This window comes from Drosophila hydei, unplaced genomic scaffold, assembly GCF_003285905.1.
Source record: "Drosophila hydei strain 15085-1641.00,03,60 unplaced genomic scaffold, DhydRS2 tig00008119-arrow-pilon, whole genome shotgun sequence".
Classification (NCBI taxonomy): domain Eukaryota; kingdom Metazoa; phylum Arthropoda; class Insecta; order Diptera; family Drosophilidae; genus Drosophila; species Drosophila hydei.
In genome coordinates this window covers 5,100,355-5,117,244 of record NW_022045830.1, presented here as the reverse complement: position 1 = coordinate 5,117,244, position 16,890 = coordinate 5,100,355, and the positions used below count along the sequence as shown (strand labels likewise).

At 44.3% G+C, this 16,890-nt stretch overlaps 4 protein-coding genes across 5 annotated transcripts; 2 read left to right on the top strand and 2 right to left on the bottom strand.

Moving 5' to 3' along the window:
• Positions 1-438: 438 nt before the first annotated feature.
• Positions 439-3,756, bottom strand: LOC111596158 (serendipity locus protein H-1). Its single transcript, XM_023310249.2, has 3 exons — positions 2,454-3,756; positions 1,173-2,398; positions 439-1,108 (listed from the first exon to the last, which is right to left on the bottom strand). Exons 1-3 carry the CDS (start codon positions 3,494-3,496, stop codon positions 702-704), a joined length of 2,676 nt encoding a protein of 891 aa, XP_023166017.2. The 5' UTR covers positions 3,497-3,756; the 3' UTR covers positions 439-701.
• A 71-nt stretch (positions 3,757-3,827) lies between these two features.
• On the top strand, positions 3,828-9,628 carry LOC111596157 (pre-mRNA-processing factor 39). 2 transcript variants are annotated; one of them, XM_023310248.2, is made up of 8 exons: positions 3,828-3,948; positions 4,232-4,320; positions 4,589-5,492; positions 5,555-5,772; positions 5,833-5,958; positions 7,383-7,657; positions 7,714-9,000; positions 9,065-9,628. In XM_023310248.2, the coding sequence occupies exons 1-8, from the start codon at positions 3,906-3,908 to the stop codon at positions 9,393-9,395; spliced, it is 3,273 nt and encodes a 1,090-aa protein (XP_023166016.1). In that variant the 5' UTR covers positions 3,828-3,905; the 3' UTR covers positions 9,396-9,628. The 2 variants fall into 2 exon arrangements, with proteins under 2 accessions (XP_023166016.1, XP_023166015.1); XM_023310247.2 differs by having other exon boundaries at positions 5,552-5,772.
• Positions 9,629-9,667: 39 nt separating this feature from the next.
• Positions 9,668-12,043, bottom strand: LOC111596159 (DDB1- and CUL4-associated factor 10 homolog). The gene is made up of 3 exons (XM_023310250.2): positions 11,488-12,043; positions 11,058-11,427; positions 9,668-11,001 (listed from the first exon to the last, which is right to left on the bottom strand). Exons 1-3 carry the CDS (start codon positions 11,790-11,792, stop codon positions 9,790-9,792), a joined length of 1,887 nt encoding a protein of 628 aa, XP_023166018.2. The 5' UTR covers positions 11,793-12,043; the 3' UTR covers positions 9,668-9,789.
• A 316-nt stretch (positions 12,044-12,359) lies between these two features.
• LOC111596152 (probable serine/threonine-protein kinase kinX) lies at positions 12,360-16,624 on the top strand. The gene is made up of 4 exons (XM_023310241.2): positions 12,360-12,743; positions 12,812-12,958; positions 13,024-13,244; positions 13,301-16,624. Exons 1-4 carry the CDS (start codon positions 12,567-12,569, stop codon positions 16,428-16,430), a joined length of 3,675 nt encoding a protein of 1,224 aa, XP_023166009.2. The 5' UTR covers positions 12,360-12,566; the 3' UTR covers positions 16,431-16,624.
• Positions 16,625-16,890: the final 266 nt, after the last annotated feature.

Genomic DNA, 16,890 nt, shown 5'->3' with positions numbered 1-16,890 from the left:
AATGGAGAGCAGCAGAGACAAAGCCACATAACCGCGCAACCCACGCCTCGCCACACGGCAGCCACCCCGACCGGAGGCAAAACGTTGAAGCGCTTCGCTTGCCTTTGATATGTGACCATTTAAGTGGCAGGCGGATGGTGCAATAACAACATTGCGAACCCAAAGTAACATATACAAAGAATACCCTCGAGGGTAGCAATCTGCAGTGCAGACAGTTTGGCAAGCACTGGAAACAGCGCACAGTCGGCACAGTTTAGCGAGCCCCGTTCGACAGAGATACAGTGGAACCTGGCTTGTTGTTTTTACTACAAATATATACGAATTTTATTGATTTTATTTTATTGTAATTGGTGTTAAGCGTAAAAATAATAAATGTATTGGTGGTAATTTATAATACACATACATATATACGTTTGCCATACATATACAAATGTATTTAGATGCATATTGTATATATACATATGTCTGCTTATATAGTTCTATATACATTGATACTTAGCTCTATGTAGAAAGTTGCTTATCGTCTATTACTAAAACAAACATAGCGTCGTATCTAACTTAAGTGTTTAAGGACTATTCTCAAGATAATCCGTATCATTGCCTTTTACTCTGGCAAAGCGGAGGTGGTCACAAACCCTAGCTTAGTTAAGACACAAGAGATCGTTGAAACAATGGACGACGGCTTAGTAGCCGTCGTGCGATCATGTCAGATGGGAGGTGGCAGCTGACGCTGCTTGTGCGCCAGCAACTGCCTTGCCGGAGAAAAATCGATTGCCTGGCTGCGTGGTAAACAGCAGTGTATCCACCGAGGGTAATATTTGATTCGAGTGCACCAATAGTGGCACCATCGATACCTGGGTAGGCCCCGAGCCCAGACCCATGCTGCCTGCTCCAGTGCTCGTGCAACTGGTGACCTTGCCCTGTGCATTTAACGTAAAGGCAGGCAAATAGTAGTTCGTGGTCCGACCAGTGTTCACATGTGTTGTAGTCGAGCTGGTTGTATTGCTGGAGGAGACAACTGCCAGTTCCATGGACGCGGGCGAAGAGAACGGTGATGATTCGAGCGAGGGGCAGGCCAAACGATTGCCATTGGCTGGCTTATGGGGCACTGTAAAACCGATAGAGACAACATTAATATACTGTTTATAGAATATTTGACGCAATGGACTTACAAAAATCTTCTTCAGCTAAAAGTTCATCGGGTATTTCGTTTTTAACTTGAAAGTGCAGGGCGGCAGCTGCCTCGGAGGAGATGGCATTGTCGGAGGTGCCAATATCGGTATTAACAACCGTCGGAACAAACATACCACTCTCTTCCATCTCCAGTGCCTGTTCCATAATCAGGTCCTCGGCTGATGTGAGGCTCAGGCCGTTCAAATCCAGATATGAACTTTGCATTTGCAGTGGCTCCTTCTTAATTTGCGGCACGGCAACGGCCAATGTTGAGCCTGCAGCTGGCTTTTGTTGTAGCTGCTTGGGTGTCAGTTGCTTGCGTTCCCGCTTAGTCTTCAGTTGTTTGATGGGCAAAGCAGACGATTGCGACGTCGGCGATGGTGGTGTTGGTTGTGATGCCGCTGCAACACCAGTAGCAGCACTCGTCACTTTTCGTACTGGCAGCGGATGCACTTGCTGCAATGCAGTGCCTGCTGGCAACGTGATGCCCAAAGCGGCCAATGTAGCTTGCTGTGGCTGTTTCTTCTTGCGTGTCTGCTTTGCCGCTGGCGTAGGTGTATTAACTGGTGGCTTGGCAGGCTCTCTGCTCGGCTGCGGTTCTCCATCAGCTCTGATCTGTGGTTCCTCCGTTGCTGTTGTTGTTGTTGTTGGTGCTACAGCGGCGGCGGCAGCTGCCGCTTTCTGTGCCTTGGTTGTTGTCGATTTCTTTGAACAGTAGGAGGGAATGTTCTCGAGATGTTCTCCAGTCTTGTGATCCACTTTGTGGCGACGTCGCGTATGCTTTAGCCAGTTGGGAAAGTTAGTGAAATCGCGCGGACAATAGTTGCACTTGAAGGGACGCATGCCCGTATGAATGTTCGAATGCTGTTTCAGCTTCGAGTTGCTAATGAAGCTCTTGTCGCACACAGTACAGGCAAATGGTCGCTGCTCCAGATGCACCAGATTGTGAACCTTCAAGCAGCGTTCGGTTTTGTACATTTTGCCGCATTTCTCACAGCGATAGGAGCGTGTCTGAGCATGGTATTTCTGATGACGCTGCAAATGTGAGCGCTCCTGAAATCGTTTCTGGCATTCGGGACATTCGTACGGCTTCTCCGAGGAGTGAATGCGGGCATGATGCGTCAAATTGATCTTCTGCACAAATTTCTGACCACAGATATCACACTGGTACTTCTTATTATCACTGTGTATCTTGCGATGCATCCACATACTGCCCAGTTTTAAGCTGTAATTATGGATATGTTTTAATTGGTGCTTTACCATAAATTATACTCTCTTACCATTTGCCACAGTCTGGGCACTTCTTCCATGTATCCTTGCGGCCCTCACTGCGATGCGTCTTCAGGTGCTTCTTAAGTCCAGCCAACAGCTCGAACTCCCGCTGGCATTCGGTGCAGTTGTAAGTAATGCGCAGACGATGTGCAGCTGCCTTATGTGCGTTCACCAGTTGCAGATTGTCCAAAACCAAACTATTGCAGTCCAGGCACTTGTAGAGGGGCTGTGGCCTAGCTTCCAGCTCCAATTTTGCACTATTATCTAGGGGAGCCGCTGGCGGTGGCATTTCGTTCGTTTGCTCCTGGGGCTGTTGTTGTTGTTGTTGGAATATTGTAAACGTATGCGGCGTCAGTTCCGCTTCACAGATCTCAACTTTGGTCTGTAGCGACGTTTTTGTTGTATCTAACGGCGCTGGCTTCTCCTCAACTGGTTCTTCCTTAAACACCTTCAGGCGCACCGCTGTGGCAGCTGGTAATCGAAGCTTTCGCTGTGTCTGGCTAGCCTGCACATGCATTTGTTCGGGTGATGGTAGCTTCACTGGTGTCGTTGATATCTTCTTGAACGGCGAATTGGTAAACGCGTTTGGCGGCTCCGGCCTCAAGAAGGTAACATTGAATTCTGAATTAGTGTTATCATTAGTGCTGCCATTCGAGAGGTTTGCCACGTTCACCGCACTGGGACTAGCACTGGGACTGGGAGCAACCAAATCATCACGACAGACCTCGGCGGTCAAATTGAGCTCTGTGTTGTTTTGGGCGCTTTCATCGAGTACGCGCCAAAAGTCCGTTGAGGAAAGGCTATTACCGTTTATGAAGCTCGCCGAGCTTATTGTCACACATGCGGACAGATCGATGTCCAGGGACTCGTCCTTAATGCTCGATATGGAGTCAAAATTATTAATGCGCAGCAGTGAGCTGAGGATCTCATCGTGGGCCGCTTTGGTGGGTGTGCTTGCATTAGCCGCATAATCACCGCCATATATTTTAGGCGGCAATTTTTTGCTTGGCGCCTCTTCTTTCATTCTCTTTGATTTGCCTTTACACTCCATTCGCAACTGCGACACGTAAAGGTTATGCGGTCGGCGTTTCTTAATTCTTGGCGCTGGCGTTCGTCAATTTCATACACTGATTTAAAGTTCGCAGTCACAGCACTGTTAATTTGTACATTTCGGTTGATTTTGTACGATAAAACACTTAAATATTGCACAAAAACACCAAAAATATTGTGAAATGCGCTTTGTTTTTGTCACGCTATGAATTCTCAAGTCGCCATTTTGACAAACAGTGTTGTAAGATGCGACGCCTTTGCGAGCGCTAAGGGTTGCACAAACTTCGGTTATCGATAACCGGCTATTATATAAAATACACAGAATTTTACCCTAAATCACTACAGTCCCACTGTTGTTGTGACCAGTTTTATAATAGTGTGACCACACAGCGTGTGCCACAAATACAAAAATGGCGTCTGAACAAGACGAGAACGTTGTAATAGAAAATTCAGGTAAATAATGCCAAAAAATAGTGTAGCTTATATGATTCAAGTGCGCTGTGAAATATAAATCACGTTGCCTATTTACTTTTTCGTGAGCATCGTATATATATAATCTGCAATAAAGCTTATTCTAAGTGGAAAAAACGTGAACATCACGCGGCGCATACGTAAAACCCACCACATTGTGCAAAGAGCCCTACTTACGCACACATATGTGCACATTTTTGTACACTCACATTCGCGCTCAATTTAACATAAGCGAAGTTTTAATTGTTTGTTGTACATATTGCAGCGCGACGAACTCGTTCGGGTCGACCTGTGGCTGCACCAGCACCAGCGGTAGCGCGAACGACGCGTCGCACATCCAAGCGACAAGCGCAGGTCAGTATCTCAAACACTCAAACACCCCCACATATATGTACATACACATACCCTCTCTCTAATGGTTTGCATATGATGAAAAACATGCATCTTCATGCGGATGTGGCGTTGTTCCATTCGCAAATGATGGCTTCCAGGTGATTTTTTGCAAGGGCCAACTGATTATGCAAAACAATTAAAGAATAGGGAAAAGCGAAGAATTCATCACCACAACTCAATCTATTACAAGTATCTATATAAATGATGTTTATGTTTATACTCCTACCAGTTAAGTGATCAAGAGGAAGCAAACGAGGTCAATAATCAACCAACCATGGTACATCCCGAAGAGGACGAGTTGGAACCCGCTGTAGCAGAAGCAACTGGTGCTGCTGTTATTGACGACATGCAATACGATGAGCTTGCACAGCTGCAGCAAAATCTAGATGACGATGTGGACATGTTGGCCACAGCTGAAACAACTGGCGGAGTAGATGAAAAGAGTTCCTCATTTCCTTTTGGTGCCGTGACCGAACAGCATTCAGAGACCAGTGATGAGGTCAAAGAGAGTCGAACCGAAGAAGGTGTGGACACATCGCTGTTAGCCTCCTTGGCCGGCGATAATGCCAACAGTTTACCTTCTGTGGGTGGAAATGATGAAAATGAGTCGAACACAAAAAAAGCTAACTTTGAATCAAATTCAGATGCTCTACAGCCACTTGCGAGTAAACTAAGCTCGTCCGAAGATTCTATATCGCATCAAGCGATAGCCGAGAGCTTAGGCGATGAAATCGACCATGAAATGGACACTAGTAATGCGACTATTGTAAATACTGAAATCATCTCAGAAGATGAACTGCCGCCACCAAGTAAGCCAGAAATTAATGACGCCGAAGAAGTATCCGATGAGGAACTGCCAGCGCCACAGCGTGCAGAGCTGCCTGCTGATGCTGAAGTCATATCTGAGGATGAATTGCCCACGCACAACAACAATAACGAATCCAAGCATAGTGGGAAACGTAAGGCTGGCAAAGATTCGAATGCAACACAAGCAGCCGATGCGGATGACGAGCATCAGAGCAGTAGCGAAGGGAGCTCTAAAGGCAAGCAACCGGAACAATATAACCCCTGCAGCCCAACTACTGAGAGTAACGATGCACCGCCCTTAGAGAAACGCCCTAGGGTCGATGAAGGTGGGTAAAGATTCTTTAGAAAAATATGACATGAATTAAGATCTAAAATTATTTTCTAGCAGATGGCGAGCACAAAGATAAGGATAAGGAAAAAGATAGCCAGAAGAAAGATAAAGAGCGTGACAAAGATAAAGAGAAGGAGAAGGAAAAAGACAAGGAGAAAGATAAAGATAAAGAGCGAAAAAAATTGCCGGATCTCGACAAATACTGGCGAGTCGTCAAAGACGATGCATCCGACTTCACAGGCTGGACATATTTGCTCCAATACGTGGACAGCGAGGTGAGTATCATTATATATAGCCAATTGATGATGGGTTTATAATTCTATATTCAAATTTAGTCTGATGCTGAGGCGGCACGCGAAGCCTACGACACATTCCTGTCGCATTACCCCTACTGTTATGGCTATTGGCGCAAGTATGCGGACTACGAGAAGCGCAAGGGCATCAAGGCAAACTGTTATAAGGTGAGTACCCAACACAATTTTATGCAATTAAACAAAATTTGCCATTCTTTGTTTTATGCTTAATATTACAATTACAATTGATATTACATGTGTTGTTATAATGCAATTTATTATAACTGAATAAAAAATAATCTACATTCAATAAAAGCAACGATTACCAAAAAACCAGAACAAACTAAATTACAGAAAAGAAGTCCAAATATATATTAATTTATATGTACATAGAACCCAACTGATCCATACACATCTAGTCAGCGGTCAGTGTCAGTATCTGTGTTGCACACGGTCTCGATTGATTAGTATTTTCTCATACGTACTCTGGCATACAGTACACATTCAATACAATGAATTATTATTTCAGATATGATACTGCATGTCCTCTATTCTAAATGTTAGCTCAAGCTGTATAATTCGATATCTAATGTATTCGTCTTTGTATTCTACATTTTTGGGAAATAATTTTAAAAAAGGTTTCTTTATATTTACTTGTTCTAGTTATTAATCAAATGAATTTGATATTTATTTAATTTTTAACTGATTTTATTTGCTTTTACAAGCGAATAATATTTTAAATGTAAAGCAAATCTATTCGGGTATATTCACCGTTTTATAATCTATAGATAACTCAATCGTTGACCTGGGATCTTATTTGCCGCCCCTTTTCTCAATGTATGTGTTTTTAATAATATGTCGTGTTTTTTTATATGTGTTTAATTAGTTGTTACTTTAGATACAAAAGCTCACAATTGTCTTTACACAACACGTTCGATTATCGGACCCACTTAACTAGTTTTTATGTGTGAGTGAACGCAGTTATTGTTGTGCTTCAATTGCAACAAAGCATATTTGTTGTATATTCCGCAACATTTCGTTGTAATAAAAACCAATAGAAAATATCACAACTGACCCACGAATTCGACAAGTTGGTCAACTGTTCGTTTATCAACTTCTCTGCTCCACTTCGCACGTTATCGTTGTCGTTATCACCATACAACTCCTTCGACTCCTACAACACGTTCTCTCGTGAAGCCGTAAGTAAGTACAAATGGCGTTTAAATGAAATTTTTAAGTCTATATGTGCAAAAAAAAAAAAATGAATATATAATATATATATGATTCAAGATCGTGTTACTTTATCTGTGTGTGTGTCTATCTTAATTATGTATGTATTTATGTATTTTAAATTAAGTTATTTAAGATTCATAAGCTAGTATTTAAGACACCAAGACACCACCTACAAAAACAACAATAAAAATATATACCCGAGTTAGTTAGACTTCTAAGTGTTAAGTACGGAACTTGCTAAAGTATTTTTCAAATCTTTGTAAACATTTCTATTTCTTCTCTACGTTCAACAATCAAAAAATCTGAAACCGATTCAAAAACATATTGTTATAAAAAAAAAACAAATGAAAAACACGTAGGTATTTGAGCGGGGTCTGGAAGCCATCCCCTTGTCAGTCGATCTTTGGATACATTATCTGATGCACATCAAGTCGCATCACGGCGACGAGGAGCAATTCATACGCAGCCAATACGAACGAGCTGTGCAGGCGTGCGGCCTAGAGTTTCGCTCTGACAAGCTCTGGGATGCGTACATACGTTGGGAGAATGAATCTAAGCGTTATCATCGCGTAGTCCAGATTTACGATCGTCTCCTTGCGATACCTACCCAGGGATACAATGGCCACTTTGACAAGTGAGTTCGAAGAGTTTTGCCAACTTAATTGGATTTTAAATGTCTTCCCCTTGCAGTTTTCAGGATATCATTCATCAACAAGCAATAACCTCTACCATTAGCAACGAGGAGTTGCTCCGCTTGCGCAGAGACTGGCACGAACGCCAGCAAAGCAAATCATCCAAGTCATCGTCCAAAAGTCGTCGTGACAGCGCCAGCTCAAAGGATGCTAAGAGTGAGCGCGATCGTGACCGAGAACGTGACGATAAGCACAAGGAGGCGTCTGGTGGAAAATCCCCCAAAGACAGTAGTGAGACACCCACTGATGAATCAGTAAATAACCCCGATCTGACCATAAACGAGTCATCATCCGCGGCTGTCACATCGAAGGCAGCTCACATTGATCTCAGCGATCTCGGCACGCTCAGCGAAGAGGAGATAACCGCCATTAAAGAAAGGGCCATATCAGCGCGACGCAAGCTGCACAAGTTAACTGTTAATGCAGTGACGGCTCGCTGGTCTTTTGAGGAGGGCATAAAGCGCCCATACTTCCATGTGAAGCCACTGGAACGGGCTCAGCTAAAAAACTGGAAGGACTATCTTGACTTTGAGATCGAAAAGGGCGACCGAGAACGCATTTTGGTACTCTTTGAACGTTGCCTCATTGCCTGCGCTTTGTATGATGAATTTTGGCTGAAGATGCTGCGCTACCTAGAGTCGCTGAATGACCAAAGCCAAAATATAGTGAGCATTACGCGTGAGGTGTATCGCCGTGCCTGTCGCATTCATCATCCGGAGAAGCCTAGTCTACATTTAATGTGGGCCGCTTTTGAGGAGTGCCAACTGAACTTTGATGGCGCCGCCGAAGTGCTGGAGCGCTTAGAACAGCGCTGTCCCAATCTCTTGCAAGTAGCCTATCGCCGCATCAATGTAGAACGACGTCGCGGTGCTCTGGACCAATGTCGTGCACTGTACGAACATTACATTGAACACAGCAAAAACAAAGGGATTGCCGGTAGCTTAGCCATTAAATACGCTCGATTTCTCAACAAGATCTGCAATGATCTGGGCGGTGGCCTAGCGGTACTGCAGAAGGCGCTAGAGCGCGATCCGGCCAATACTCGTGTTGCCCTACAAATGATTGATTTGTGCTTGCAACGACCGCAAGTTGTAGAGCAGGAGGTTGTACAGATTATGGATAAGTTTATGGCACGCGCTGACATTGAGCCAGATCAAAAGGTGCTTTTTGCGCAGCGGAAGGTCGAATTTCTGGAGGACTTCGGCAGCACTGCCAAGGGTCTGCAGGATGCTCAACGCTCACTGCAATTGGCTCTTAGCAAAGCTAACGAGGCGCAAAAGAAAAGGTACGAACGTACGAACGGGACCAAATCAACGAAAATATAACTATTGCTTTTCTCTATCCCCCAGCAATGACACAAGCCCAAGTCGCAAGAATTCTACCAGCACGAAGGATAGCGCCGTCGCCCCCAGTGGTTCATCTGCCGCACCAAATACCTACAACAATGGTGGATCAGCTGCTGGAAATGCCAACTACAACTACAACTCGGTCAACTCAAGCGCCTACTATGCACAGCAGAGCGGTGGAGCCTATCCGCCCCAGCAACAACAGCAACAATCTTACGACTCCTACTATAACCAATGGGGTGGTTACGGCTCTGGGAGCAGTGGTGGAGGGGCCAGCGCCGGCGGTGCTAGCTACAATTATGGTCAGTGGAGCGGATATGGTAACTACTACTGAAACAGGCGTTTTTTCGCTCATTCGCGTTCCCTTTATCCGTACAGCTCTGGGTGGTGGCGCCGGAGTTAGCTTCGTTAAAGTCTAATGTAAAGATATTTGTAATTTTATAATTTGTTTCTTAAAATACATAATTAAAAATATGTAGCATATAAGTGCTTAAATACATATGTGAATAATATGTGCAACAGCCACATCCACAACCAATACAAATACAAATACGAAAACAATATACAAATTCTATACTATAATGGATATTAATTTAATCGGTTCTCTGTAATCGCTCGATATTAAAGTTCATTGGCAATTACATTGTTGTTGATGTTGGTTCGAGAAAATAGGACATGTATTTAGAGCTAATAAAAAAAATGTACACGTTAGAAATTAGTTGTGTCATTTATAGACACGGCCGATACCAAGCTACCTCGCCGCTGTTGCATCCAGTTACTAGAAGTGGCTCGCGTGGACTGAACTTGGCGCAGAGCACTACATCCTGATGCTCAATAATGTTGGCCAATTCTACTAGCTGTCGTGGACTATGTTTCACCTGCTCTAGCATTATCTGACTGGGATAGTCACTGCAGTCAGCCTGGTAGCCGAGCAGGCGCACCCCATTGGCATAGGGCGAACAGATGATGCGACCATCCGCTGAAAAGCCCGGCTCCTTAATAAATCCTGGCTTGTTGTTCGTCTCGGAGGCATAGTAGAGTAACTTTTTGGCATTCACTAATATGGTATGTGCAGCATTTTCACTTGCCGTTGCCACAGCTGCAGCTGAGATGTTGCTGAGCGGTCTCATGCGCAAACCTGCACCAAGCTCTGGACCGACGTTGTCATTATTGCTATTGCCACTTCCACTAGCACTGGCACTGCTGCTGCTACTACTGCTGCTGGTGCTGCTGCTCCGACTACCGGTTGTCTCTGTAGCCGCAGCAGCAGAATCTGTGGTTTGTGTACTCTGATCCCCACCCAGAGCAACGCGTGTACGCGCTGCACCACTTAGCAAGCGACTGGCCGAGGAGTAGCGCAGTGGCAACACACCGCTGCTGATGGCGTAAACAAAATTGTAACCGCTAACATGATTGGCAGAGTTACGTGCACGACTCTGACGTATAGCTCTCTCCTGCACCGTTACCTCAGCCGCCCAGATGTCCGGTATGAAACTATCGGAGCGTGCACTAACCAAGGACATTGTGCCATTTACTCGCCGTGGGTAAAAGATTCGGCGCACCTGTGAACGAGTTTGTACACCTCGCTGTGCCGGCTCTTCTTGCTCGGTTTCACTGGATTGGGGAAGTAGTGTGCGCTTCTTCTTAGTCAAGGGCTCGTCCTCGTCATTGCTGTCGTCATCAATCAGTTCGGGCTCCTCGTTTATATCATGTATACAAGTCCATTCGCTCTGTTCATCGCAGCTGACATTCCTAGTCAGCATGCAGCGACACTGTGGATGTATCTGTAGCGCCATTATCATCTCTGCATCGTTTTGCTCTGGAAAATCAGTGACTAGTTCCACACGATTCTTCTTTTGATACTTCGAAAAGACATGATCATATTTCGCAGCCTGCGGTATATACTGATCGCCCAGCTGCATAAGCCTGTAGATACCAGGCTGTCATGGGATACACATTAGGCTAGCTTAAAATGCTTGAATGACTGCCGTCTTACCCGGAATCCACACAGATCCTTGTGCAATGTAGTCAGATCCAAGTGATGTACTATCATAATGTAACCACTGCTGGTGCATAAAACCAACTTATCTCCAGCTGGTGAGATGCGGCAACGCATAAGTCCACTGGCATGGAAAACACGTTGCGAGATTAAACCCTGCTCTGTCTGCGATTTGATGTCCCATGTAAATATGCTACCATCGAAGCCAGAAGTAACAAGCAACTTATCCTTGGACGAGTACTCAATGTTCTTCACCCAATTCGAGTGACCATGAAGAACGCGCAGCTTTTGCTTCATGTTGCGCAGATCCCACAAAGCTACTGTAAAATCATCTGAGCCTGTGGCAAACAAACGATCATCGAAAAACCTAAAAAAAAAATTGATTTTGTTTCAACAAACAATAAAAAGGAAGGCCATGAATGCTTACTTAATGCAATTGACACTGTCAGTGTGTGCATCGGGAATTTTGAAGATTTCCTTTTGTGTGATTGCATCAAAGACGAGAACGCACTTTCGCTCAGTAGCTGCAACAACCATGGTGCCATCGGCATTAAACTCCAGATTGAATATGGCACCAGTATCCTGCCCAGCGGTGCTTGGATTGCAATTGGAATGGTAACTGTTGAACATGCCCATAGAGCTGTAAATGCGACGCATCAGTAAATTTTCATCTCCCGTGTGTCTATGGTGATGGAGCCAGCAGCTCTCTCGTCGGCTCAGATACTGATCCATTGTTATTTTATGTGCACAATCCGTATGTCCGTTGCCACTGAACAGATCTGGTAGCTTGTGTATATCAAAATTTCTCGACTGAGTAGAGATGTCAATATCGGTAAGTCTGTGACCAGTGACTGCGAAACATCGAGTCACAATCAATTTGATATGATTTTAAACATAAATCTAATTAGAACTAAATGCATTATTAAAGCATTTTTAAAAAGAATTCTCTACGCAACAAAACGCCACCTTTATAACATTTATAAATTCTATATGGCTTACGATTTACATAAACATTTGACAGCCCTGACCCTGATTGTGACTGGTTTAAATATCGACATGTAGAATGTAACATTGTTGCAGCTTGGTCGTTTAAATTTTACGCATGAATGAATTTTGTAATTAGTAAAATATATGCGATTAAAATGAATATATAGCAACTATCATTTATTTAAATTTAATGCATAAACACAATAAAAATTTTAAATTGGCATAAAAAAATCCTATATATTTATTTGATAATTGTGAGTATTTTGTGAATCATTATCTCATAAATATATTAAACTTTTTTATTGGGTTCAGTTTTACAACATACATGTTTAAAACTGTTGTTATTGTTTTTATGCACTGTAGCCCTGGCAAGTGTGGCCATTTGTGCTTGGCATCAAATGCTTGGGCACACTAGTTTCTGTGGGCAATAAACAAAAAATGAACACTTTTGCAGCAAGTTCAACAATAAATATGTAGGAATAATATTTTAGCAGCAAGAAATTAAATAGCAGCAACAATATGGAGCGCTTCGCTTTTAAGATTGATGCGGCTCTCAAGGCAAACTTGTACAAGATATGTCGTCTGTGCGGCATCGATAATCCGACCAAAGTGCCAATACTACCCGTTGAGAGTGATGTTGTGGACCTGGACGAGCCCAGCCTGAGTCAAAAAGTTTTCGATTTGGTTGGCTTTATGGTAAACAATATCTATCTTCCTACTGAAAATACGTGAGATTGTAAGAAAAAACGACACCCCATTTACAGGTTACACGCAACGATAAAATGCCGCAGACAATGTGCAGCCTGTGCGTGGATAAAATCAATGATTTTTATGAGTTTAGGGAAATGTGCTACGCAACAAACAATCAAACACGAAAACTACTGGGCCTTAAAAATGTGGATCCCCAAAAGGTAAACAACAGCATCAACTCAAAAAAAAAAACATGAAGGTATTTACGAACTTATCCCATTCACAGATTGTTGATGTGAAGCCGATATTTAAAAGTGAGCCGTTAACAGTTGCTGCACCTGCAAAGCGCGGGCGTAAACGTAAAACGGAGGACGCAGCGAGTAGCAGCAGTAACGTCAAATCAAGTACAATAGATATTGCTTTGGATGCTGTCAAAAATGAGCCAGTAACCTGGCGGAAAAAACTGCGCTTGCAGCAGCAGTCGCTGCCAGCAAACAAAACTGAAATGTAAGTACTTTGGTAAATAACAAAAATGCCAATATTATTAATTATTTCATATGCAGCAAGGAGGAGCCTGCAGAGGTGAACAAATATTTTTTATCCGCCAAGAAAACTCGTAAGGCCAGTTGCAGTGTGTGCAGCAAACGTTTCGAGAGCAAGGAGCTGGCCGAGAAACATAAAACAGCAGCACATTTACCTACAATATTGCGCTATTATTGCAGTGCCTGCAATCAGAGCCATCACAGTCTCAGCGATATTAAGGCCCACCAGCTGTGGCATAAACTATCCAAGACACCTTATCAGTGTCCACTGTGCGATGCAAGCATTGCGAATAACTATGCCTACTCTCGTCATCTGCGCGAGCATACGATACCCACCCCCATCGAGCTGCTGGTGCTCGACCGAGAGTGTCCATTGTGCAAGAAAACGTTTCTAACGAATTTCTTTTACAATACACATCCTTGTGCTCGTCGCACACGCCAATGTGGTGGGTGCAGTCGTCTGCTCAGCAGTGAAATCGCCTATATGCGCCATGCACCGCACTGTGCGAAGATTTACTTGAATCACTCCAAGCACATAATGCCCGAAGCAGCTGACCATGAAGCGCAAATGCGCATTAAAAACGAAAACGATTTGGATGCCGAGGACATTGCGCAATCGTCAAGCGTATACACCAAACAAGGGGATATGCAGCCGGTGGTTGTGCTCGAACGCTTGGGATCACCGTTATTGCGCGCATCATCTGTGGGCCGTAGCACTGATCGGGTGTCATCCAAAAACTATTTGAAACGCGTCGATCAGTTGCTTAAGAATACAATGAACACGCTTGTTAGCATTAAACATGAGCCGGAGGTGCACATCGATGACACTGGACCTCCGCTAGCCGCTGAAGATTCTGACAGCGACCCAGATGATGAGCCGCCTGCCTGTGATGATTTCCATGCAGATGCTGGCTACGATGACAGCGAAGAGGATGCGGCCAATGACAGTGGTAATGCAGCAGCTGTTCCAGCAGCTATTGCGCCAGCTGAGTCTGTGAAGCAGGAAGTCTTTGATGAATCCTACGACAAACAGCTGATGCCCAGCAGCGATGGCGTGCAAATCAAACAAGAGCCCCTCAAGCTTAAGCTGAAAATAACCAAAAATCATGGGCAGCTCAATTCATCCCTCGTAGATGACGACAACGAGCTGCAGGGTAAGAGCGCTAAAAAGAAAAAGAAACGAAAGCACAAGGAGCGTAATAGGGATTCGGAGGCAAGCGACAAAGCGACGGCGACGGCAACAGCCCCTGACGAATCTCCAATCGAGGGAACAGTAGAGACTGCAGGCAGTGCTTTTATGACCATTAAGCAGGAACGTTTGGATGACAGCTTTGCTAGTGATTTTGCGCCACGTGAGGAGTTCGAGCCACAATCTACTGTCATGACGAGTATACCAATGCTACAGCTTGAGCGCAACTACAGTGAGGATAACCAAAAGTTACCCGAAGTGCAAGAAGATGTTAAGCCGAATCGATTGGAGCTAGATCGTATAATGCAAATTACTCATATAGCCAGCGGTGTGGTCATGGCAGAGGAGGCAATGCCCCCAGAGAGCGCCGTGGAAGCAGTGCCCCAGGAAGGCCATGTGGTGGAGAGACCAGCAAATCCCATAAAGAAGAGTGCAACAAAATCCACAGCACGTAAAAGCACTGGGGGCGGCGTGCAACGGGATATTGCATCTTCGTCCAATTCTCTACCAACCTCAGTGGAGCAGTTGCCACAAATTGTGGCAGTGGAAAGTGGCGCCTCGGTGCCCTTCAATGCAGTTGCCATAAAGCCTGAACCACTGAATCGTGGCTATGCGGATGAGCAGGATTCGGCCGGCCACGACGAAAGGGAAACGGAGCAACATGAACCGGGCAAATCCAATGAGATAAACCACAATGAAAGAATGGGCGAAGAGTCGGAATATATAAATAGTCTAGATTTAAGTAATGTGATTATTAAGCAGGAGAAGGACTTGCACATCTCCGATGTCAATATCAATGGTAGCGAAGCTGATAACACGCTTTACAATGGCTTGCACGAGAGTGAGGATAGTGCGGAAGATGAAAACGTCGAGGGTGATGATGACGATGGTAGCGCTTCATCAGCGGATGAAGCGGATGAGAACATGGACACGTACGAAGATCGGGAGGAACGCATTTATCGTGAAATAGAGCTGCAGCCATTAGAGGAGCAGGACTTAGTTAAAAACCCGGCATCAGAAACAAGAACCGAGTCTGAAGTATTGCCAGCGGATCCACAGACAGAAACATCAAAAGAACTGCAGTCAGAGACGATGCCAATGGAGACGCCAATTGACGTGGAGGCAGTGAAGCCACGATCAGAAATGCCGACAGTGGAGTCACAGGAAATAGCGACCAGCGCATCAGAGGAGCAAGGTGTTGAAGCGAAGCCAAGCGAAGCCCAAATATGTGAAATACAGCCCCCGAGTATGGATGAACAGTCGGAATGTGATCGTGATCAAGAAAGACATCAAAACCTGTCGAAGTCGCAAGGAGAACCACAAGTGCCACACGAGGCCGAGTCGCAATCGCAAACAGCTTTCAATTTTGTCATCACTAGCGTTTGCAGCCAGGCAGAGGAGCAGCCATTGGCAGCCACGGACGAGGCGATTGGAGATATCAACCCGGAAGCACCTCAGTTGGATGCAGCTGAGAAGACCGTAACAAATGAGGAGCACAACACATCTCCAGTTGTGACGCTGAGCGCGCCTAAGGATAGCGAGACACTGGCCCAGCCAGTCTTTGCAAGCTCGTCAAACTACAATTGCGCTGAGGAGCAACAGAATGTACTGAACCATGAGCTGTCCGCTGCTGTCCAAGAGACGCAGGTGTCAGAGCAAGAGACAGAGCTGGAGCCGGACCCAGACCCGGAACCAGAACTCTCGACTACAACAGTTTGCATTGGGGCGCTCGCTGAAGACGTTCGCAGCGCCAGCGAAGAGACTGAGAACCGCATCAATGAGCAGCAGCAACAGCAGCTGGAGCAGGTGCAGCAGCAAGTGCAACAGCAGCAGCAACAGCCGCGTTTGGCAGTCGATGATGATTCGAACATCAATGAAATAGCTGAAAATAATAATAATGCCAACATTGAACGGGAGCTCAACGACGATGCAAATGTGGCTCAGGAAAACCCTATTGAATAAGCTAATTCCTAATTCCTAACTAATTTTAAGCATACAGTTACGTTCACTTACATAGACGCCATAGACTCACCTTGTATATATATAATAGAAGTATTTCATACAGAATCCTTAACTTAGTTGCATAATACTCGTATATATAATATATACGTTACCAAAATTCGAATAATACAATGCATGTAAAGTGAAAATTAGTTTAAGTTAGATATACACAACTTTATTTACGTAAATTACATAAATTAATGGCTTATATAATACAATAGAATACATAATATATATATGTATAAGTAACTATATATATATATAGAATACATGTACGTAGTTGTACTTATTTAAATACACACAAATCGCACAAAACTCTTTCGACTCGACAATGCATTAATTAACACAACTTGACCCTCGACCTTTCAAGTATTTTTCCAAAAACAAACAAAAAACCAAAAACATATTATCTAATTTCAAC